The 25065-nt window shown below is 52.9% G+C and overlaps 1 protein-coding gene across 1 annotated transcript in view; it reads right to left on the minus strand.

The window, feature by feature from the left end:
• Positions 1–602: 602 nt before the first annotated feature.
• EPHB1 (EPH receptor B1) overlaps positions 603–25065 on the minus strand; it is a 78229-nt gene continuing 53766 nt past the window's right edge. Inside the window, exons 7-17 of the mRNA XM_056498937.1 lie at positions 23962–24124; positions 21159–21267; positions 20914–20978; positions 17005–17127; positions 15684–15931; positions 14503–14718; positions 12286–12435; positions 11579–11772; positions 10695–10850; positions 9041–10386; positions 603–940 (exon numbers count right to left, since the gene is read on the minus strand). Of these exons, the coding sequence (XP_056354912.1) occupies positions 10278–10386; positions 10695–10850; positions 11579–11772; positions 12286–12435; positions 14503–14718; positions 15684–15931; positions 17005–17127; positions 20914–20978; positions 21159–21267; positions 23962–24124 (1533 nt within the window). The 3' untranslated portion in view covers positions 603–940; positions 9041–10277. The remainder of the gene's footprint in view (positions 941–9040; positions 10387–10694; positions 10851–11578; positions 11773–12285; positions 12436–14502; positions 14719–15683; positions 15932–17004; positions 17128–20913; positions 20979–21158; positions 21268–23961; positions 24125–25065) is intronic.

Genomic DNA, 25065 nt, shown 5'->3' on the forward strand with positions numbered 1-25065 from the left:
GCTGAGGCTGATGGAGGCAGGACCAGCTGCTCTCAGCATCACCTGGATCAGAGATCACAGAATTTCCTGAGGTGGAAGGGGCCCACAAGGAGTCCAGCTCCAGGACCACCCCAAGAGTGTGTGTGACAGAGCTGGATGGGCTCTGATTGATCCCAGCAGGATAAATGGCCGAGTGCATCCCGTGCACAAGGAAGAATCCATTTCCCAGCCCTCATTTAGAGTAATCCTGAAGGAAAGCAGGCTCGAGGCTTTGCATGGACAGGCTCCAGCAGGGCTGGGCAGGGACTCTGATCCCAGGCAGCGCTTCCCGAGCGATCTCTCAGCAGGGCTTTGAAACGCTCCGGCAGGAAAACTCCTCCTCCCGCCTTCGCTGCTGCGAGCCAGCCCCGATAGCATCGCCCGCAAGAAAGTCACTTCATTTACAAACCGGGGAGCCAAATCTGATAGACATCAACATGCGAGGTAAGTCAAGGAGCGCTGGAGCGCTGCCAGCTCCCCAGATGAATATTCATGGCAAACACTCCCCCAGCTCCGAGCTGGAGAGAAGCCGGCAGCAGGAAAGCTGCCCCGGGGAAGGGGAAGGCGAGGGACCAGGCTTATTTCATCCTTTTTATTGAGTGCAATTTTCTCTTTAGTACAATATTCTCTGAAAGATACTGTTACAAACTCCGACAATTTCAACACAATCAACAAATTGGGGGACAAGGGGAAAGGAGAGGGGAGCAAAAAAAAAAAAAAAAAAAAAAAAAAAAATTCCAAGGGTTGAAATCTTTTACAGACATCTCACTGGTTATGTACAGGACAGGGTAGGGCTGGCCCGGGACACGCCGCGGCTCGGGGGGACGGGACCGAGGGATGCCTGGAGCATCCTGGGGTGGGAACAGCCCCTGGGGCCCCTCTCCAGCGCTGCTGCCCCGCTGCAATGCTGCACTCGACACCCCTGCAAGAAGGAAATGAGGAGAGGGTGAGAACAGGCACATCCAGAGCTCAGAGAGCCCCACCGAGGCCCCCCCGCAGCCCCCCACCCAAAGAAACCCAAAAGCTTCTTAAAGCACATACAGCCTCTCAAACATTAAAAAAAAAAAAAAAAAAAAAGCAGGGATTAATTAATATGCTGTCAGAAAAGTGATGATTTCAATGAAAGCTCTCCATTTCTCCTCAGGGGGGAAAAGGAAGGAATGGAAGAGATGGGATTCTTTGTGAAGCTGAGCTGCTTTAGGGAGCAGAGGTTGGGATGTGATTTCGGGGGTGGGAGGGTATCAGTGCCCCCCACCACTCCCCCACCGTGTAAGGCAGGAGCAAACCACCAGGCATCATCAAATCCCTTTTTCCAATGTAACAAAAAAATTTTAAAATCCCCATTTTCTCTGCTGCCAGGGGGAAACCAGAAGGTCTGGGAACCAGAGGAGCAGCCCCAGGAGCACTTTCTCCATACCCCATAACCAACAAGTACCACATAGCAGCAAAATCCCATTATTTAGCCACTTTGGAGAGGCAAAGATGGTTTTAATATACAATTGCACCTTGGAAACATAAAGGCAGCACATTAAATAACAAAGCAATTGACTGCTGGGTCCCTTTGCTGGGCCACAAAAAACGGGGCTCACTGGCTAATTATTGCTGGGCATCCCTGTGCCTCTCCAAACATACCAGTGCTTTCAGAAACCCACCCCAGCTGTGCCTGACATTTCACTCCCATTAAAATTCATCATTCTCCTGAATGGAAATAATTTTTTTCTTTAGCAAACCCAGGTAGTAATGAAAGTTTTATTTAGTAATGTAGTGTTTAGTGGAAAAAGGGGCAGAGAAAAGGGAAGAGAAATTGAGATTATCTCTTTAAAAAGGGGAACTTCAGCTGGGGGAAAATATATTGCTGGATATTTCTTGGGGCCATTTTTGGTGCCATGCTTGGAGGTTTGGTCTCACAACTCTCCTTAATGTTAATGGGATCAGAGCAGCAAAACACTTGGAAAAAAAGCTGTAACAGAAACAAAACTGATGTAAAGATGCTGAAGTGGCTGCTAGAGCTGGGTGGGTCCGGGGATGGCTGTGAGTCGAGGTGGGGTGCTGGTGATGGGCATGGGCTCGATTCTGCCACATTAAAGCTGGAGGTGAGCGCTGGCTCCGCCGCCTTCCCCCGCGGCATTCCCAGCTCTTCTGGTCCCTTCCCAACCCTCCCGGCAGCAGCAGGGCTGGGGAAGGGTTTGGGGGCTCATTTTCCCTGGTGAACCTCCCGGGGGTGCTGGCTGCAGGCTCAGCTCTCCTGCACAGCTGCAGCCCTTCTCTTCCTCGGGGCAAAAATGATGCAGCGACAGCTAAGGATGGTTTGGGCTGATCCCAAAGGATGGATCTCAGGAGACCCGAGGGACAGGTCATGAACAGCTGGAGGAGGATGGAGCGGGGCTGGGGGCAGTGCAGCTCATCCCCAGGTATGCAGCCACCCCTCATCCTCCTCATCCTCCTCCCGCTGCTCATGGGAACCCAGCGAGGCAGGCGGAGGGCTTTGATCTCAGCCTCCGAGGCTGCCGTGACACAAGCAGCAATGAAAAGCACTGTCTGTGCCATGGGAAGGTGTTCCATGCAGGCAGGAGTTACCCAGCACTGTGCCTGGGATGGGGCACTGTGTCAGCCCGGGGTGCTCTCCCTGTCTGCACTCATGGAATGCACAGAATTGCAAACACCCAAAATAACCGAGCATGGGTGGCTCTGCAAACACAGCTGCTGTGCCCGAGCGATGCCACAGAATAAGGGAGCAGCTGGTGGGAACAGGGAAGCATGGAGGCAACTCTGGGAGGGACCCAAAGCCATCCCTGCATCCTGCAAGCTGCCCCCCATTTCCACACCCTCTGCAAAACGGGTCACATCTCACCCCCTTTTCCCTGAGGCCTCCCAGAGCCCCATCCCCATCCAGGCACCACCAGGGACATGACATGGCACTGCCACCCAGGCACTAACCCCAGCCTGAGCCTCTGGCTGGCTCCCAAATGTTTCAGCTGGGGAATCTGAAGAGTTCAGCCAAAGCACAGTAAAGCACCCCATATGTGCACGTTCCCCATCTGCCTGCCCATGGAAGCCCCACAAGGATGTGATGCGAGGCTCACCTGGCTCCTCAGACAGCACTTGCTGTCAGTCCTGCTTGGCACTAATTAGCATTGATAATTGCACTGATGGTGACCATAATTTTCCTGCCCTCTCTCCCTACCTTCACACAAGGGTTCAATTGCCTAATGAGGCCCCTGAGGATGATCAGGGAGGAGCAGGTTCCCCCACCACGATGGCAGCTCCTGCACAGCGTGAGGGGATGGCAGAGCAGAGAAGGGAAAGGCACAGCCCAGCTGCTGGATGGGGAAAGCTGCCCTGTCTTGTTTACTTGGGGACACAGAGAAAAGTTCACTCCAATTAATTTTTTAAGTGGATGGGCGTTAATCCCCCTACACTTATCTAGAATTAATGCAGCCTTAAGCAGATTTTTCCCTAATCCACTTCCACATCCGGCCCAAAAGGGCACTGTCTGTTTTGGGAAGGAGCAGAGTTCAGCTAATCCACTTAAGATTCGCAGGGCTGGCTTGTTCAGATTAACCTCCTCCAGCACTTCCCTCCAGAGACAGGCCAGGAGACCTCAACACCATCCTGCCTCTGCCACTGATGGGGCCATCCCCTCCATGTGTCCCTGTGTCACCTGCAGTGCTGGGGTCCACAGGGACCTGGGCTGTCCCCAGAACAGCCACTGCAGCACAGCAAGGCAGCAGGGTGGCACAGCCAGGGGCTTGGGGCTGCTCAGGTTCCAGTGGCCAGAGGAAGGAGAGCAGAAGCAGCAGCAGTGCTTGGACACAGGCAGGCACAAGGGGGGCAGCTATGCCTGGGCTGGAGGGGTGCTCACAGTGCTGGTCCATGGAGCACAGCCAGCCAAAAGTGACAGTCCTGGGACACCATCCCAAGTGCCAGCAGCTCTGACAACCCCAAAAGGCACAGGTGAAGGGCACCATGGTCACCAAGACAGGTGCACTCCCCTCCCCAGCAGTGATCTGCTGCTCTGACAGGAACCAAGGCACACACTGACTGCCAGGGATGCTCACAGTTCCCACCTCACACCTCTCTTCCTGCCAGGCAAAGCAGAGCAGGCCCTCTCCTGATGGGAGCAGCTCCTCTTTCCATGTCAAACTCTGGGAAGACAATACAGCCCATCAGGATCCAGTGATGGACATGAGCCAGCAGATCTCCCCTGAGACACAGAGCCAAACCCTGAGGACACCAAAAAATGGGAGAGCAACAACCCAGCAGTGGCTCTCACAACTCCCAGACATGCTTTGGAGGAGACTGAGCTCAGCTGGGACAGGAAGAAACATTCCCCCATGGCAGGAGGGTTGATGATCCAAAATGATCCCAAAGGACCCCTCCAACACCCCAAAAATATGGGAAAAAAAAAAAAAAAAAAAAAAAAAAGAAGCCAAAACAGGAGCAGCAAAGAAATCACTGATGGGTGAAATAACTTGCCACAGAAGTCCCATCAGTGGAGTTGGCTTCTCCCCCATCATCACTCAAGAAGTTTCTGGCACTTCCAAAATTCTGAGGAGACTCACTGGGAATGATCCAAGTATTGGATCACTACCCACCCTGGCAGGATCCTTCACAGAAGAGGCACCAGCAGATGACAACTTGAACATTAAATCCCTCTCACAGAGAGGGGACATTGGGGCAGCAGAGGTGAGCAGCTCCTGGATGAGTGCTGGAGCTGGATGTGACTCCCTGGCCCCCATCCTTCCCACCAGCAGCTCAAGGATGGGTGGCCTTGGAGCCACAGAACATTTCTGGGTCTGTAAATTCATTCCCTGTCTCAGAAGCTGATTGATCTTACACAGAGTGGCTCAGATATATTGGCAGTTTTTATGGATCAGAGACAAAAGCCTTAATTCAGACCTTAACAAAGAGAAAAGTGTCTGTCCCTATCTCAGAACAACTGCAAGGGCTGATGGCAGTGCAAACAACCTTCCATAGGTGATGCCCAGTGACTCATCCCAGACCATGGGCCAACTGGGATGTTCCCACAGAGATGTCCTTGGGATGCAGGCAAACTTCCTGATGAGACTCTGCACCCCAACCCCAACCCAACCCTTCCCTCTCTCCGAGGCAAACACCTGGAAAAGCAGAGGAGGAGATCCCATGGGACTCAGGCTGAAACAAGGGGCACAGGGGGAAGGATAATCCTGTTTTCTCCTTGGCAAAGGAGCATTAGAGGCACCAAAAGCTGACAGGCTCAGAAGTAATGGTTTGAGATCACCCTTATTTAAAAACTGGCTGCCTGCTGTTTTCATTGCAAGCCCTGCTCTGACTTGCAGAAATATTTAAAATTAAATACACTTAAGTGCTTTCAAAGAACTGTTAATTTGAAGGTCATTAAATGGCATAAAATACATTCTTTTTTTTCTGGAAAAAGGCACATAATGATGCCATTAATACATGCTCTTCTTCCATGTTCAAGCCTCAAATATGCAAGGGGCTTGGGTTCACCTTCCCTGGCAGAGGCACCACATCTCCTTTTAATTACTGCTGTTGAGAAGCCTGCTGCTCCTCCATCACACCCAGGGATGGGGCTGTGGAAAAAGCATGCAAAAGCCCCAGGGGAGAACGATGCAGCTGAATTGCAAATGGAGATTTTTGGGGGATGAGGGAAGTAACAGCAGGGCTGGAAATGTGGAGCCACTTGGCAACACCCAGTCCAGTTGTGAGGATCTTGCCACTGATTCTCACACGAGACCTTGGGCCAAGCTCAGAGCAGAGGTTTGGTGCCAAAAGTTCCTTTTTTGATTTAAAGCTCTATGCAAAAAGGACAAAGCCAACCCAGGCACGTACAAAAAAAAAAAAAAAAAGAAAACTAAAAAAGACACAAAAGAGTTGAGGTTTTTACAGTTGCCATAGAAATGGAGAGAAGGAGCTGACGAGTGCAGAGCACAAAGTGAAAGGCCAGGATCAGGGGCGAGGGTGAGGTGGGCTCAGGGCACACAGGCACATCCATGCATGGATATTTATGTGGGATACAGCCAAAGGAGCAAGGCACTGTGACTGAGCTTCACTCATGAGCATGGCAGGGGTCAGGATCCAAGCCAGCAGTGCCACGTGGCACAGGAACCCACCAGGACCCTGTGTGATGGAAGGAGCACAGCCCAGAGGAAAGGCCTGTGCTGGTCCTCTTTGATCCAAAACTCCTTTTTATTCCCTTAAAATCTAAACTCTGCAGGCAGAAAACAGCTTCTGTGCCATCCCTGCTCCTCTGTGATCAAAGAAAGGAAGTCCAACACCAACCAGTGTGGATCAGAAGATGTGAAATTGGAATGTTCATCTTTAGACCAAGGAAGAGGCTCTCACCAGAGTAGGAGCAACAAAGCAGAATCAGAGGTGCCACCCAAGTCAAGGTGAGAGCCTCTTCCTTGACACCTGACAAAGGAAAAGGAGGAGCAGGTCAAACACAACACTGCTGCCATGGCCAGGCAGGGACAGCACTGTCACTTCCAGACAGAAAGGCTTCACAGTTTGAAGAACTGATTTTACATGGAAGAAAGGCCTCTAGAGAAACAAAATGGTCCGTCTGAAGCCATCTAAAATTTTCACGCTTTTTTTTCAATAAAAAGCAAAAACCAAACATGCATGTTTTGACTTCCCCTTTGTTTCCCACTAACAGACTGATGGCCTTTCATGAAATCTGGTATGGATGAAAAAACTTTTATTGAAAGGCAAGAGAACAGGTGGCCCTCCCTCAAGTATCATCTTGACAGAACTCCCCTGGCCCATGATGCCTCTTGACTGCAGGGGTTGGTTTGAGCCCAGCTGCTCTCCCTTTGCTCAGCCCTGAGCAATCTGCTGCTGGGCTCCTGCATGACCCTGGAGGGGACACATCCAGGTGCCAGCACAAGGCCAAGATGTGAGGACAGCTGGTTAGGAGTGGTGGGATACGGGAATCATCTGCTCTGACACAGCTCAGGAGACATCAGATGTTGGACACCTGGGAAAGAGAAGGGAAAGGCCACCAGCCCTGGCAATGCCCAGGGGCACTGCTGGCAGTATCATCCACCCTTGGAAAATGAACCAAGAAGGTCTTGGCATCTCTGCTAGCACTGAGCACCCAGACAGCCTGTCTGACCCCTCAGGGGCACCTGGTCTGCTGGGTGGGATGGGCAGACTGAACAATTCACATTCCATATTCATAATGAAATGGCCTCAAGCTGTGCCAGGGGAGGTTCAAGTAGGACTCCAGCAAGAATTTCTTGACTGAGGGAGTGATGAAACACTGGAATAGGCTGCCCAGGGAGGTGGTGGAGCACCCATCCTTCAAGGTGTTCAAGGAACAGTGGACGTGGCACTCGGTTCCCTGGGCTGGTTGACACGGGGGGATCAGTCACAGGTTGGACTCGGTCTCAGAGATCCATTCTCACCCTGTGAGACTGTGTTAAAGGATTTACATCACTCCAGGGCTGCTGTGGTGTGCTGGGGCAGGGACAGCACTGAGCAGGCAGCAGCAGCTGCCTCGCAGGTGCTCGCAGAGCCGGCGACAGCGGCAGGGGAGCCATAAAGGTGCAGTATTGATATTTAGCCTGTGTGGCTGTCACTCGTTCCTTTAAACGCCTTTAGCTTCCTTCTAATAAAAGAGAAACCATAAAAAAACCCACAAAGGAGCCTTGAGAGGCAGCGAATACCAATGTGGCAGGGCGGTGCATTAGCATGCACAGTGCCTGCTCCATCTGCATGTTGTGTTCCGTGTGACAACATCCCGGAATACAGATTTGGGCCGCCAGCATCCCGAGAGGAATTAGCAATCCTCTATCAGACAGGAAGAGGAGCAGTCCCTGCTGTTGTAAACAAGGGGTGTTTTTCTCTGCCTCTTTCTCTGGGGGGAGTTCAGTGAATTGAAACAAGCTCACTCCTGCATCTTGTTAGCTACTGCTCTTTGGCAGAGCATGGGTCATCTGCCTTGGGCAATGGAAGAAAAAACCTGGAGGTGTAAAGAGCACTCCAAAGGGTCCTTCACCTGCTGGTGGGGATGAACCATGAGCATGAACGTGTTCCTCATGAACCAGCATGAACTGAGCACGTGCTCCTCACGGGATACCTGGGGGTCCACCCAGCCACAGAGGACCCTGACAGCCCCAACACAGCAGGGACAGTGCTCCCACCCAGGAGATGTGGACAGCTCCTGGCAGCAGGCAGAGCACAGGCCCAGTGGCAGCAAGCAAATCTGGTGAGGCATCTCCAGGCATACACAGGAATACAGTGGGGCAGATGGACATGGAGCAATCCCATGGTGTAGTCGGGTGTGGGCAGCCCCATGGCAAGGACAGGCATGGGGAAAAACCACAGCCCAGGTGGGCATGAGCAATCCTCACAGCACTGAGGGACACAGGACATCACTGTGACGTAGACAGACATGGGCTGAGAAGCAAAGCAGCTCCTACAACATATGGGGCTGGACATGGGGCATCCCTGTGGCTCAGGAACACCCCTGGGACATGGATGGATGCAGGACATCCCCATGGTGCTGACATATATGGAGAATTGCCACGGTGGGGATGAGGAGTGAGGGGGAAGCAGGATGACCAGGGCCTCCATGTACATATGAGCCACCACAGCACCAAATCTGGGCTGAGACCTGCAGCCCTGAGGCACAGCCAGCCCGTGCCACTGCTCCCTCCCCACGCAGGGACAGGCAAAGCGCCGGTGAGAGCGCCCTGATGGATCACTGCAACTCACACAGCCCTCTGAGTAAAAGCCTTATTAAGAGTTCATTCGTTTTATAAACTCCTGGTGCAATCCACAGGGGGAGGTCAGATGGCCCAGCCTTACAATATTCTGGGTAAACACTGACATGTGTTGGGCAATTTTAACTGGATCAATTTGCCTAGGAGACCAATGGAGGAACCAAAAAAAAAAGAACAATAAAGATCAAATTAAATATGGGGAAACATCCACTAGGAAAGGCTATAAAGAAGAGCAGAAAAATACAGAGCAGGACAGATGGATGGACAGAGACACACGAGACACACAGACCTACCTCTGAAGCCACGAAACCTAAGTCCATAAATCAATATCAAAATCCTTAGGTCCACAAGATGGGGGAAAAAGTCCTCCAAAGCCATCTTCCAGACATCACCGAGGCCCTGGAGGCCTGAGCAGTCCATTTCCCAAAGCATCTCTCCTCCTCCAGCAGCCACCAACCCAGTCACAGCCACGCGGTGGCTCCTCCAGTCCCGTCCCATCCCCGCCGCGCCGGCCCTTGGCATCCTCCTTCCCACATGCAGGATGCTGAGTGCTTCCTCCTCACTGGGGCTGCCCAGCTGCCCCTGAGGGCTGTGGCACCACCCCTGGCCCCTGGGCTGCAGGGTCAGCGCTGCTCCTCGGTCATGGACAAGCAGTGAGTCCACGGAGGGTTGACGACACACACAGGCGCACGAGCGCGCACACACACACGGGAAAACACCTCTTTCCATTTTCCAGGATGGAGAGTTTGTGGGTTTTTTTTTTTTTTAATCCTTTTTTTTTTCCTTTTTGCAAAAAAAATGCAAGCAAAAGAGAAAAAAAACCAAAAACCAAAACCAAAACCCAAGGTTTTCTATTGAAGGTACATCTCTTCTTCAATATGAAGACATTAACTGGATTGAGTCGGATCCCCCATGCAGTGGTCAGTGAAGTCCTTTGGTAGTTGCCGGAGCGGCACCCGGGTGGGATGGCAGGGAGCTGCGGAGACATCTGAGGACACTTCCACCAGTCCGTGAGCAGAGAGGGGAGCGGGGTGAGCCGGGAGGGCGGGGCAGGGAGGAAGGGCAAAAGAAGAAAAAGGAAGGTGGTTTCTCCAGACAGGATGCTCCATCTCGTGCCTCTCCCTTTCCCAACAGCCCCTTCCTCCTTCTCAGTTTTGACCACTGCTCACTGGTGGCAGGATTGGAGTCTGGTCTCTAGGGTTTGGGTTTGCTTCCCCAACGCACATTGGTTTGTCTTCATTGTTTTTTATGATTTTTTTTTGTTTGTTTTCCTTTGCTTTTTAAATATATGATTTGTACATATTTATATGTATTTAAACGCTGTCCCCCATGACATTGGTAAGTGTGCTTCTGTTGGTGAGGAACGGAAGTCACCAGCCAGAGGTGGGTCCCAGGAACATCCTCAGGCTGCAGTGGCAGTCCCTAGGCAGCGGTGGCTCCTCTCCCAGCGCTGCCCCGTCAGTTCCTCCCCTCCCACCTCTGCCCTCCGCTGCGCGCCCTCCCCGGCCCCTCCCCGTGCAACAAGGGACATCATGCCATCGAGGTCGGAGACTGGCTCATCTGGACTCGCATGGACTGCACGCTGTTCAGGATCTTCTTCTGGTGCCCAGCCAAAGTCACCCCTATTCTCAGGAGGTCTCTGGAAAACAGACAGACAGAGGAAGGTCAATGGGCAGCTGAGGGTGGTGAACCTGTTTTGCTGTTGCTGAGGGAGGTAAGATCAGCTGGAACATCCACAAAACCCAAGCATGGTCCCATGAGCATCACTGGGTCTGAGAGCAGGCAGACACCCCCACATTGACCCCCAGATAGTGAATGTGGCCACCTCCAGACTCTGGATGACCAATGTGAGGGATGCTCACACCTGTCCTTTGCCATGAACCGACCTCCCCACCTTCCCAGCTGGCAGCACCCCACTTTCAGACAGCCCTGCCATGGCCAACTCACTCGGATGTCATCTGGGCCACCAGCTGCAGGGAGGTGAAGCCAGCGGTCAGGAAGCTGTCCCGGTACTGGCTCATCTTCACAGCACTCAGCCAGTCGTCTACTGAGGTAAAGGCAGTGAAGTCGGGGATGGAGCGGTCGAGGAGGGGCTGAGAAGGCCTGAAACAGGACACACCGCTGGGACAAGCCTGGCTGGCACCGAGGGGCTGCCCTGCCCGAGCCCGGCCAGCACAGGGACACACTCCCCAGTTCACCCCTGTGCTCCTCCCAGCACACACCATGGGAGGCCATGGGAATACTGCTGCACCAAGCACTGCTCTGCAAGCTCGCACACTGTATTCCAGCTGCAGGAAACACAGGGATGAGGCACTGGCAGAGCAGCCACCACACCCAAATGGTCACACGCCATAAAGAATCAATAGCAAAGAATTGCTGCTGTGCTTGGCTGAAAACTGCCCTCTTTGTGTAACTGTCAGACAGAGAGAAGACAGAGCCCCCTGCCCCCACCCAAGGATTTCTGCATTCCTGAACTGCTCGGGGAGCCTTTCCCCAGGGCGTGGGGCGGTGACAGGGAGCACTCACACAGCCCAGCAGCTCGGGGAGCCTTTCCCCAGGGCGTGGGGCAGTGACAGGGAGCACTCACACAGCCCAGCAGCTCGGGGAGCCTTTCCCCAGGCCGTGGGGCAGTGACAGGGAGCACTCACACAGCCCAGCAGCTCGGGGAGCCTTTCCCCAGGCCGTGGGGCAGTGACAGGGAGCACTCACACAGCCCAGCAGCTCGGGGAGCCTTTCCCCAGGCCGTGGGGCAGTGACAGGGAGCACTCACACAGCCCAGCAGCTCGGGGAGCCTTTCCCCAGGCCGTGGGACGGTGACAGGGAGCACTCACACAGCGGTGATGGTGGCCACAGTTTTGAGGCTCGCCGGGTTGCGGATCATTTTGTCGAGGGTGTTGACGATCTCGCTGAAGCGCGGGCGGGTGTTGCGGTCCTTCTGCCAGCAGTCCAGCATCAGCTGGTGCAGGGCGGCCGGGCAGTCCATGGGCGGCGGCAGCCGGTAGTCCTGCTCGATGGCGTTGATGACCTGAGCAGGGATGAGCACGGGTGAGGGGCAGGGGCTGAGGGGCTCAGGGGCTCCCTGAGCTGCTGGCGCAGGCAGAGGGGCTGTGGCAGGCGGGAAGGCAGGGCCAGCCCAGCTGATCAGCAGCCAAGGGAGCGGGAGGAGCGGGTGCTCTCCGAGGTTAATCCCCGCTCTGATGCTCCGCGGCTGCAGTTCCTCCCAGCGGAGAGCTGCCACTCATTATCTCGGCGGATCTCGCCGGAGTACAGCAGTCACACTTCCAAAGCTCCTTCCCCGCTCGTAAACCCTCTGAACATTTTCAAAGGCCCTGCAGCTTGCTGAAGTCCAATTACCAGCCCACTGGCTTTTTTTCCCCATTTCTCTCCTTGCATCCTCTCGCTCACCAGCCTGTTTCATCTCCAAACCGAGCGCTCCTGAGGCTCCAGGAAGGAGCAGAGAGCCCTTCAGGCAGGGATTTCTTTTGGGAATGAGCACCCCCTGGCCCCCAGAGCAGTGTGGATGACCCCCAGTGCTTACATCTTGGTTGGACATGTCCCAGTAGGGCCTCTCCCCGAACGACATCACCTCCCACATGACGATGCCGTAGCTCCAGACGTCGCTGGCCGAGGTGAACTTGCGGTAGGCGATGGCCTCCGGCGCCGTCCACCTGACAGGGATCTTCCCCCCCTACAGAAAAAGGGAATTCAGCTGAGAAACCTCTCCCTGGGCAGAGGAGGCTGGATGCCCATAGGTCAGGGTTGGGGCCATCCCACATCCCCCAACCCATGGGTCCCTGGGGACCCCACCAAGGAATGGGCAGGTGGCACCTGAGGGACCAGGAGGCAGGAGCCAAAAACAACTGCATGAATGTATCTTGTACCTGCCCAAAATGGCTTAGCTGAACAAAACAAATGGGTTTATGCAAGGATTTACCCCACTGACTGACATCGCCTCACTCCAGCTGCCCTGCAGGACCCAGCACATCAGTGGCCTGTCCCCAGGTCCCTTCCCAGGGAGTCACCAGGTGAAAAGGCGAAGCACAACTGGGCTAATGCTTGTCACAGATGAGGAGCCACAGGCATCCCCATCCCTTGGCCTTCAATGGAAACAAGGCCTAACTAAAAGCATCCTCTACAGATTCATCTGGGCTCCCACTGCTGCCAGAAGGTCCTTCCACCCCTACTTTTGGAATGGAAGGCAAAGAGCAAAACACCTTTAAAACCCAGTGGAAAGCACTGGTGTAGGAAAGTGCCTTTGGCAGAGAGCTCCTCACTTCTCCCAAAGGCTCAAAATCAGACTCAGCATCTCAAGTGACCCTGCCAAGCCAAAGGCCAAACCAAGGGCCCAGGGATGTGAGGAGGGGCAGCACGCACAGAGGGATTGCTCCCTGGCAAAGCTCCATAAAACAACCACCAAAAAAGCCAAGGGATAAGGAAAACCACAGACAGGCAGAGGAATTTTCTGGGGGCAGGACTGCATTGTAAATCGTTTAGCACAATCATCTTCCACAGCCTTTCCGAGGACGCGTCAGCCGCTCTTGAAGGATGAATGGCAAAAAATTTGATTTGAATAACTACAAATGGAGAAATTAACTGCTAGGTTGTTTTTCCTGCCTTTTCCCCAGAGCGAAAAGCCTGCTGTGGGAGGCAGAGTGATGCAATCGCAGGCACAGCATCACTTCCCAGCTGCCAGGGAGATCTATTATGGCCTAAATTAAATAAAAACACAGATGAGATAATCTCTTTTTATCTCTGAAGGTGGGGAAAAGACTAATTCATGCCTCATCTCAGCAGCTACTGCTGGGGTCTTTGAAGGAAAAATAAAAGCTGGGTGTCTGCTCAAAGGCTGCTGCCTGCAGGAAGGGTCTGGACAGGGAGTGGGGCAGCTCTGGGGGGAACAGAACATCCCATTGAGCAGGGGAGAGACAGTGAGGGGCTGCAACTGGGCCAAAACATCCAGTCAGCCTTAAAGGCATGTCCCTGTCTTTCCCATTTTGGCAGCTGGAGCCAGCCCTGGCACCTGGGCACAGCTCAGCAGCCCAAGGAACTGCTTTGGCAGGAGCTGGTGCAGCCCCGTGCCGGCACCCTCCGAAACTCAGATGAGGCCAGCAAGTTGCTCATCCCTTTCCCCTGTGATCATCCTTAACACCACTCAGGGGCTCCCAAGCAGGACAGTGGCCATGCTGGGGAGCCGGGGGTCCCCTGGGATAGCGAGGAGCAGAGGGAGAAGAGAGCTGCCATTACCTACAAATGAGTTAATTAAGGAGGAGAAGGATGGCTGGGGAATGGCAGAACTCCCGTTAGGCTTGTCTCTTTAATTTATGCTTGGAACAAGTTTCCAGCAGGGAAAAGCAGACCAGACCTGGAGTCTGGGGGGAAAGGGAGTTAAAACACCATTGCTGTGCTGCCAGGAGTTGCTGAGATCCCCCTGCCTCCCCTTCCTATCTCTCCAGGCACTCCTCTTTGTACCCTGCCTCCACAGAGGAGAGGGAAGAAGCTTATCTGGAAACTGCAGAAGGCAGAAAGGTGCTTAGGGAGGAGGGAGGTGGAAAACTTCTAAAAAGGAGGAAGAGAAAGGAGAGAAAAGGGGATAATTTGTGGAAACCACAGCTAGCACCTCTGGACCGTGAACCTATGAGGTGGGAACACTCATGAGGTACTCCCACCCAGCCAGACTGTACATCCAGCACCCTTCTCCCAGGTTTAGAGGCACAGGGAATGCTGGGCAGGAGAGCATCCTGCAGCAGGTACCTACCAAGGAGCTGGTGTAGGTGGGGTCAGACGTATCGTCCTGCAGGTAGCGCGAGAGGCCAAAGTCAGACACTTTGCACACCAGGTTGCTGTTGACCAGGATGTTCCTGGCAGCCAGATCTCGATGCACATAATTCATCTCTGCCAGGTACTTCATCCCAGCAGCAATCCCTCTGAGCATTCCCACCAGCTGGATCACTGTGAACTGCCCATCGTTTTGCTGCAAGCAGAAAAAGCAGGTACTGGGGTGAGCATGGGGATCCCACAGTGGGACCAGGGCCACTCATCCTGACCTCAGGAGGATGCTGCACCTCCCCAGAGGACTCCAGCTGCCCTGCCAGATTACAGCAGAGGCAAGCACCCCAAAACACACATTTTGGAGATGTATGAATGTGTTGGGTTGATGTGGCCAGAAATGTGTATTCTATCACCACCTGTTAAAACTGGGTGGGGCAGTGATTCCTCATCTCCACTGCACATACTATCTGCTAATGGGCTATCTTTAAACCAGCTGGGGCAATCATCTTTATCTTTTCTACAACCCATCCTCCCTCCAGTAAGATATCATCTACTGCTGGGACATTAAGTCCCACTGTATGACTGATAAAATTACATCACCCCACTGGGAGATGCTCCAGCCAGGGGAGCAGCCAAGCCTTTCCTGCCTAGATAAAAACTGAGATTTTGGACACCAAGTTACCTTCTTTCCACTGGATTCCAGAGGAACACTGGACTGTTCCACATCATCTCTGGACCTTCAGAGGAAAACTGCACCTTCTACAGGAGCACTGCTCCAGCTGAACCACATCTGCCACTGCAGGAGGATGCAGCCACCATTGAATGGGACTGCTGCCAACACCCTGACTGGCTGATGGGGTGTCAGCCTGGATTCTGACTCTGCCAGTGTTGGGATTGTTCTTTGTAATACTGCATTTCTATTTTAATTTTCCTAGTAAAGAACTGTTATTCCTAATTCCCCTATCTTTGCCTGAGAGCCCCTTAATTTCAAAATTATAATAATAATTTGGAGGAAGGGTGTTTACATTCTCCATTTCAAAGAGAAGTTTCTGCCTTTATTGGCAGATATCTGCCCTTCAAACCAGGACAATGGCAGCTCCCAAATGAAGCAAACAGGATTTACAAACAGGACACCAACACCTCCTCCCAGTCCCAGTGTGGCCGCACCCGCAGGAAGGAGTCCAAGGCGCCGTTCTCCATGAACTCGGTGATGATCATGACGGGCCGGCTCTTGGTGACCACGCCCTCGAGGCGAATGATGTTGGGGTGGTCGAACTGCCCCATGATGCTGGCCTCGCTCAGGAAATCCCGGCGCTGCTTCTCCGAGTAGCCGGCCTTGAGCGTCTTGATGGCCACGTAGATCTCCCGCTTGCCTGGCAGCTTCAGGCGCCCTTTGTACACCTCGCCAAACTCCCCTGAGAGCACAAGCTTGGTCAACCTTTGATCAATCAACACCAGAGCCAACACCTTCTCCTCTTCCTTCTCCTCCTCCTCCACACTAAACGTTGCAAAGAGCAAGGGGTCCTTGCCCAGCTGAGAAATGGCAGCCAATTCACACTTCAACAATGCTCTCCTCTACAAATCTGCCCACCTGTCCTCTTTAAAAGGGTCACTGTCTGCTACTGGAGACACGTTTAGGTCTGCAACCTTCTCCAAGGTGACAGAGCCCACTATTGACACAGCCAGAGGCTGTAGCTGCTGGTGCAAACCCCCACAAGGAGGATTTGCAGGCAAAGTAGATCCACATTTAAGGACTACCTCAAATATCAGGTGTTGGAGGTGTTAATCTCAGCTGCCTTTCTTCACATCACTTATCTTGGGCTGGGAAATAATTGGGCTGTTTACATGGTTGCTCTCTGATTTAAAATACAGAAAACACAGGAGAGCTTTCACTTCACCAAAGCAAAATTTGCCTGAGGAGGGATTACATTTAAGCCATGTTTGCAGCCACTCTGCCTTGATGAGCAGCAAAGGGCAGGTGAAACATTGCTGAACTTGATCCCAAACAAACTGACTCATTGCTTCCTCACAGCTTCCCCTCCCCAGCTTCTCACTTTCTCTTCCAAGAGTATGACACAGTAATTTAAAAAAGGCAAGAGAACAGCACAGATCACACACACACACATGCATGTGTATATATATATACATATGTAGGGGAATATGGCACAGACTACAGTGAGATGGGGCTTTTCTTGTTATCTCATGGAAAAACCACATGGAAAATCCCAAGAAGCCCCATGGTCAGCCAGTGAATACACTCCTGAAGCCTTTCACACCTCAGAGGAACTCTGAGAGCATTAAACAACCTCATGTCCACCCTAACCCATCACAAACCCAGGAAAGCCTGGTGTTTCAAGGTTTCATTGAGGCCTTCCAGATGAAGGACCACGTGTGCTCCCTCACAAAGTTGCTCCAGGTGGGTGCACAGCCACAAAGGAGCAGCAGGGAGGGCAGGGAAGGATGGGCAGCAGGACACAGAGAGACCCACCTGCCCCAATGACATCTTCAATCTTCACAAAGGACACATCGATCTCCTTGGCGAACTCCCGGACGGCTTCGTTGGGGTCCTCGTAGGTGAAGGGGTCGATGTAGATCTTCATCCCTGGAGACCCTGGTTACAGGAGAACAGGAAAACAGCAAGAGGGAGAGAATTACAGAAACAGAGTTAATAGAATTGTTTGAGTTGGAAGGAGCTCAAAGTTTATTCCATACCATCCCCCATGAGCAGGGACACCTTCCACTAAACCAGTTTGCTCCAAGCCCCATCCAACCTGACCTTGAACACTGCCAAGTGCAGTGGATCCCCACAGTCTCTGGGCAGCCTGGAAAACCAAGAGCAGTTGAACCATGGCCAAGAACTGGAGACCCTTCTGTCTTCACACTCTCCAAGTAGCTGCTATCACTGACCTCACCTACACCACCTCCACAGACCTCTATCATCCCTTTTGGGGCAACAACTCAGCCAACTCACCCCTGCACTTCCTCCTCTCCCTCTCTGCCCTCCTCTCCTCTACCATGACCCTTCCTCTTCCTCCTCCACAGCAATGGGAGCAGTTACAGACCTGAACTACAGTGTGCTGGCTTTGCAGTGAAGGCTTTATGAGGCTCCACGCGTTAGTGAAGAAATATTTATTTACCCAAAAAGGCCTCTGATGGCTTTGTGGCAGCTACTAAATTGACAGAGCGCAGCAATTATAACCAACAGCCTGCATGGATGTGTGAAATAGGGCTTGGCTGGACACTGGGACACACATGACCTGGCCATGCTGCAGGGATGTGCAGGAAGAGGGCTCTTGCCCCCAGATTTCCCAAATGGGTTTGCAGATGTTATGTTTGGATGTCAGGGGCTGACAGAGCTGCCAAGGGGGGAGGTGGTGAGGCACAGTGAGGTCACAGGGCTCAGCTGGACACCACTGCTGTACTGCCACCCAAAAGGGACCTACAACAGGCTGTGGTGTCCCCTGAGAGGGCAGAGGGGGCAGCCAGCTTCCTGTGCCATTTCTCATCCAAAAGGGGACTGTGGATGGCAAAGCAGCCCCTCAAGGTCATCTCAGGAGGGACATTGCTGCCTGGTCCCCTCCCCAAGGCACCTCACCCTTCTAGGGATTAACAGCCCCCAGTTACTGTTCAGGACTTTCCAAGGCCATAACACCCCTGCTTCCCAGAGTCCCCAGAGCTGGCATACAGATGGATGCATGGAGCACAGCATCACCTCTGCACCAGGAACCTAAATCAGCTCCCAGCTGCAAAATAATTCAGGAGGAGCATGAAAGCCTCACAGTGGGCACTGCTGGTGCCAAACAGCCACCAGGGGAGAGCTACTTGGGGGGCACTGAGGACTCAGGAAGGACCAGGCAGGAGCATCCTCACCCCCAAAAGGGGCCTTTGGGGCAGAAGTTCTGCACCTCAGAGGCAGGGGAGGCTGCAATGAAGCCATCTGTGCATCTCCCAGTTCATAAATCCCTTTATAGCTCTGTCTCATACACTTTAACTGCCCCATAAATTCTTTTACAAGAGCAGCTGATGCTCCAGCCAGGATTACAAAGGGATTTACAGGATCATAATGGAGACTAGCTCACTGATCAAACTATTGAAAAAATAGAGGAGAAAACAATGCCCAAGGTTCCTGTCCCCTGTCAACACAGGCTGGTTTTCAAACACTCTCTGATGAGCCCAGGGTCTGTCCATCGGCTCAGTAATCACCAGGATGAGCTCCCCCCTCATCCTCATGCCATCCAAATGAGGGACTGGGCACCTAAACCCACTTCTCATCTCTGCCAACATGAGCACCCAGCTCATCATTCCCACACCAGCAAAACCTGGGTGAAATTCCAGGTACTGGTGCACACCACCAAAGGCACCCGTGGTGAGCTCACCTGCAAAAGAGCTTTGTGCTCTTAAAATCATCCCAAGAATCCTGAAAACTGCATTAGGCCATTTTTCACTACTGCAGACAAGGGCAAATTTTCTACCACTCCTCAAAAGTTGAAGCACCCTGCACCACAACCCTGACTCCAGCAGCCAATTCCTTATGGCATCGTGTTTCCTTGGCATTAAATACCGTGGGGACAGAGAAAACCCCTTCCTGCTGAATTGCTGGGTGTTCAACACTTCAACAGGGGTGTTTTTCCTGTTTCCCCAATACCAAAGCACCCAGTGAAGCAATGGAAGGAATAAACCACAGAAAACTACACCCCAAGAGACCCCATCTCACCCCAAAACCCACCTGGAGCACTCTGCCAGCAGCAGGTGATCCCAGGGGGCTGCTGGAAGGATGGCAGAGCTGTGCTGGGAGGCTGTAATAGCTGTGCCACTGAACACACGGTGATTTGTTCCAGAGGATGCTCTCATTACTCCATTAGTTGCTCACCACAAATTTCCCACCTGTTTTGCTCCAGCCTCTGCACTGACAGAGAGCCCAGAGGCTCACTAACCTTGACAGGGTACTGCTGGCACCCCAGATTTCTGACACCAGTCATACAGCCCCCCCGGTTTAGAAACCCAGGACAGGCACATGATTCATTGCTTCCCTATCCAGGTTGAGCATCATGGATTTTGGGGTGCTCGGGGCCAGCTAGGGATGCATGTGTAGTAGGGAATGCTTCAAAACAGGGAGAAAATGTGAAAAATCATCCTGCCTGCAGCCTGATGTGAGTTTATCCTTCAGGCATCAAATTCATCTTGCCCTGCCCCCCACAGTGCAGAAACGTGGAGAAAAGAGGGAGGAAAAGCACAGACCTGTCATCACCCAGTGATGTTTGGAAAACAGTTTATTGTTTGCCAGGAGGTTCAGGGCCCCCCACAGTGCTGCCACCACAATGGGAGGGATCAGTGTGATGCCAAGAGGGTCTAAAGAGATCCAGTGTGCTTTGCTGTCTTGGCTGGGCTCTCCTGCTTATCTCAAATCCCTCCTTAGCCTCTCCAGCCCTCCTGTTCGACTGCTCCATCCCCATTCCTCCCCTGTGCTCACCCATACTGCTCCCTGCCCATCCTTCCTCCATCCCTGCATCCCACACCTCCTTCCCCCAGGGAGGCACTCAAGACCAAGATGATTCTTCCCACAAGCAAACTGCACCTGGGAAGCATCTCTAGGAGAGTGTAAATGGGATTTACATCCTGCAGGGATGGGGCATGGAACCTGTGAACACCAGGAAAATCCTGCTCCCCAAAGCTGCTGCTTTGCTGCTTTATTTTCATTTGCAGTGCTGGCTGCTGGTGGGGCACCACAGCAGACGTTACACACAAATACACCTGGAATTAATTCTGGTGCACAGCTCCACCAACTGCAGAGGTCTCCTGGAAAAGCTCAGGCTCTCCTGATTGTTTGCCAGAGGGATCAGCAGCCCATAGCCAGTTTGACATTCCCAGTCACTGGCTGCACATCCTTCCTTCCCAGAGCAAGGTACAGGGCAAGCATCAGCTACACAGGCAGGACAGCAGCAATGCCAGCCACCAGCACCCACATCCATGCTCCCAAAATCCACAATCCCTCTAACAGCTCAGCATCAATCCAGCCCCAGGCAGAGCCTGGTCAGGACATCAGACACCCTTCCTCTGAACACCACCTCTCTCCCTTCTTCCCTCCTTTGGGAGCCTTCACAGCATCCTCTCCCCATCCCTTGTCCCCTGTATCCCCCTTCTGCCTCCGACACGCCCCCAAATCCATCATCATTCCCCAAATCCCTCCTTGTACTCTTCCCACCCACAGTGCTGCACCACTGCAGCATGCCCCACACATGACAGACACGTGGACATCTCCACTCCCACCCTATGGTCCTGTCCATCTGCCATGGGGGCTCCCACCACCCCAAGACCCCTTGGAAGGGGAGCAGAGGGCACGTGCTGGATGCAGGTTTGGGAGAGTCTCCTGCCTGCTTTTCCCACTCTCCCTGCTCACCTCTGCCGGTGCTGTAGTGCTGCAGCTTGTCACTGTACACAGCCTCCTTGCTGTAGGCACGCTTCCTGGGAGAACAGGGACACAACAGGCAGCCTTCAGGGATCAGCACCTGCTGGGGGCCCCAGACCGCTCCCAGCAACACCCCACCAGCAGTGGCATCCTGCTGCTCCCTCTGGCCACCCCACCCCTCCTACCCTAATCTGCACCTCACCACCTTCCAGGGGCAGTGGCCCCACAGGACCCACCTGCTGCAGACGATGGAAATGGCCACCAGGGAGACGATGAACACCACGCCGGCCGCCGCGGAGCCCGCGATCAGCGGCAGCTGCTCCCTCAGCTCCGACTTGTAATCGTCTGCGGGACAACAGGCACGGGGTCAGCCCTCCCTGGCACACTCATGGGGTGAGTGATCCCCTCTGGCTCCACGGGGGCTGCTCCCAGGGTGGTGGGACAAGGGGTTCCAGGCAGGGGATGAGCCACTGCCACGTTGCACTGGGCAGGACTGTCATGCTTGGCTCACACACCTTTGGCTTAAAGACAAGGGAGAGAATTTCCTGGAAATAACATCAGATCAAAGTGCATGGGCCCAGTTTCCCAAAGTGATGAGGTTCACAAGGTGGCTTTGCATATGGCTTTGGTATTTCCCTTCCTTCAATAAATTCATTTATTGAGCAACCTGATCTACCAGAAGCTCTCTGCACATGGCAGGGGGGTGGAATGAGATGAGCTTTAGAGTCTCTTCCAACCCAAACCTTTTTGAGGATCTATGACTTAAACCTGTTGGCCACTTTAACCAATTTTAACATGGGACCTCAGAGACACAAAATTCCTACAAGCTGTAGCAAAAGTGAGGAGGAAAACACCATTAATAACCAAGACAACCAGAGAATGCTATGCCAAGACTTATGAGACATCAGAGAGTCCACCAAACAATGGTGAACTTGGGGAGTGAGGCTCAGGAGAACCTGGGAACCCTGGCCAGAAGTCTGCTTGTAGGTTTTAATATCTCAACATGGGACAGGTCCTTTTGCAGAGCCATGGCACCCACAGCACCTCTTTCCCACCAAGCATCCCTCAGAACTTCTTTTGTCTGCTCAGCCATCCCCTGCATCCTTCAGCAGAAGGCTGGGGTGAAAGCCAGGGTGGCACTGGGAGGACTGGATATGCCTGGGGGAATCCCCAAAAAGCTACTCCCCCATTTTTCCCTGCCCCATCAGTGGTGTGGGTACTCTCAACAGGCAGTATCCAGCACATCCCACATTCCTGAGGCTTCTGCAGCATTCCAGAAATATCCCTCTCTTTGATCACCCCATCAAGGTCTGCAAGGCTGTGCCACAGGCCAGCCACATGCAAGGGTTAAAATAAAACTCATCCAAAAGAAAGCATTTAGCACCATTTTATCAGTATTTTCTACTCTGCAGTTAATTACTGGCAACTAGATTTATCTCTTGCATGCTGCTTAAATCCTGAGAAATTCTCATCTAACAATCAATTATTATTTAATAAGCTACACAATCCATTCTTATTAAATTTCAATTAATTGCTTATTTGAGGCAGGATTTTTCTTCTCGCTTCTCTAATCCTGAATATTTGAGGCATTGGAGGGGGGTTTATTACCATTTCCTTCCCTTTGGTCACCCAGCATGGTTTTCCTCCTCCCACCCCAGCTGGCACTCAATATGAACACAAGCATGGGGTGACCTGTTTTAGGGAAGAAATGCTTTAGGAAAGAAGAAAAGCTTTAGGAAAGACAGGCAGTGAGGCTGGGAGCCATGGATGTCACCTAAGCAGGGAAGATACTGTGCCAGCAGCAACAGGGAACATGTTCTCAGCTGCCCCAGGGGTAGGAGGACCTGCCTCACTCACCAACTTCTGGATAAATCCTGAAGCTGGGATTAATGGAAAACACTCCCATGAGTCAGTAGTTTCTAAAGGAAGCCAGTGTTTGTGGGTGCAGGGAAGGGCTGGGGCCAGAAGAAGCCATGAGCTGGCCCAAACACATCCCTTTGGCATGGGGAATCACCTTTCAGATGGGTCTGACTACCCCAGCTTTGTCCTGATGGCTCAGATGGGCTCCAAGTATCCCAGAGTCCTTCCTCCAAGGGTCTACAACCCTCCTCCCACCCCATCACACCATGCTGGTGCCAGGAGCTTCTGTCCCCACAGCTCAAGGCAGCAGAAAAAGAAACAAATAGAGGGGAAAACGTGGAGCTGGGAGATTGATAGCAGATCACTCCTCCCCATGTTGGGTTGATGTGGCCAGAAATGTGTATTCTGTCACCACCTGTTAAAACTGGGTGGGGTAGTGATTCCTTATCTCCATGGCACATATTATCTGCTAATGGGCCATCTTTAAACCAGCTGGGGCAATCATCTTTTTCTTTTCCACAACCCATCCTTCCCTCCAGGAAGATATCATCTGCTAATGGGACATTCAGTTCCACTTCATGACTGATAAAATTCCATCATCCCACTGGGAGATGCTCCAGCCAGGGGGAGGAGCCAAGCCTTTCCTGCATAGATAAAAACTGAGATTTTGAACAGCAAGTTATTTTCTTTCCACTGGGTTCCAGAGGAAAACTGGACCTTTCCACATCATCCCTGGACCTCCAGAGGAAAACTGCACCTTCTCCAGGAGCACTGCTCCAGCTGAACCACATCTGCCACTGCAGGAGGATGCAGCCATCATTGAATGGGACTGTACCAACACCCTGACTGACTGACGGGTGTCAGCTTGGATTCTGACTCTGTCAGTGTTGGGATTGTTCTTTGTAATACTGTATTTCTATTTTACTTTACCTAGTAAAGAACTGTTATTCCTAATTCCCATCTCTTTGCCTGAGAGCCCCTTAATTTCAGAATTATAATAATTTGGAAGGAGGGGGTTTACATTCTCCGTTTCCAATGGAGATGCCTTTACTGGCAGACACCTGCCCTCCAAACCAGGACGCTCTCGCTGCCATCTAACGCGACACGCCACAGATGGCACAGATGGCTCCCTGAATGCCATCAGAGCACGGAGCTGGAGCCACCCCGGGCCGGACTCACCGTCGGTGAGGGTCTGGAAGCACATCTTGCCGCTGTACTTGCCGTAGCCGGCCACGGTGCGGGCACGCACCTGCACCACGTACACCATGCCGGGCCGCAGCCCCTCCAGCCGCGCCGTGTTGGTCTGGCTGCGCGCCATGGACGAGTTGTACTCGTTGTGGTCCTGCAGAGACAGCCACGCTCAGCGGGACAGCACAGGGGACTGCAGCCCCCTGAGCCTGCTGAGGGCAGGGATGGGGTCTGGCTGCAGGGGATAAGGGAGAGGCTCTGGTTCTGCTTCGGGAGTGTCCCTGACACAGAGGAGCCCACGGGAAAGGCTGGGAGAATTGGGATTGTTCAGCCTGGAGAAGCTTTGGGGTGACCTAACTGTGGCATTCCAGTTCCTGAAGAGAGTTACAAGAAAGATAGGGATGGACTATTTGTAAGGGCCTGGAGTGACAGGACATGACTTCATGTTGGGGGAATGAGTTCCCACTGACAGAGAGTACATTTAGGTCGGATATTCGGAAGAGATTCTCCCCTATGAGAACAGGGAGGCCCTGGCACAGGGTGCCCAGAGAAGCTGTGGCTACACCATCCCTGGAAGTGTCCAAAGCCACGTTGGACAGGGCCTGGAGCAACCTGGGATAGTGAAAGGTATCCCTGCCCATGGAAGAGGGTGGAACAACATGAGCTTCAAGGTCCCTTCAACCCAGGACATTCTATGATTTTATGAAACAGGACCCACAAGGAACTGGGGGGGCTCTGCAGCACATGCCTCCCAGGCAGCCCCTTGTCCCACCAGAGCACAGAGCATGGAGTAGCAGAGGGAAACAATAAGATCATCCAGAGCAAAATAATTTATGAACAACAGATTCCTCCTCTTCAAATGATTGACATCCTCATGCATTTCAGAAACATCCCACAGGGACACCCACCTGGTGTCCCTGCCCACAGCATGGGGGTTGGAACTGGATGATCTTAAAGGCCTCCTTCAACCCAAACTGAAACGTGCCCTATGAGACCCTGCTCATTCAGGTTCAAGGGCAACTCTTTGCTGAGATCCCCAACCCCTGCAGTCCTGCTCTGCTGGTACTGGTCCTTGCATACACCTTGGTGGAAACC

This window comes from Oenanthe melanoleuca, chromosome 9 (genome assembly GCF_029582105.1).
Source record: "Oenanthe melanoleuca isolate GR-GAL-2019-014 chromosome 9, OMel1.0, whole genome shotgun sequence".
In the NCBI taxonomy this organism is placed as follows: Eukaryota; Metazoa; Chordata; class Aves; order Passeriformes; family Muscicapidae; genus Oenanthe; species Oenanthe melanoleuca.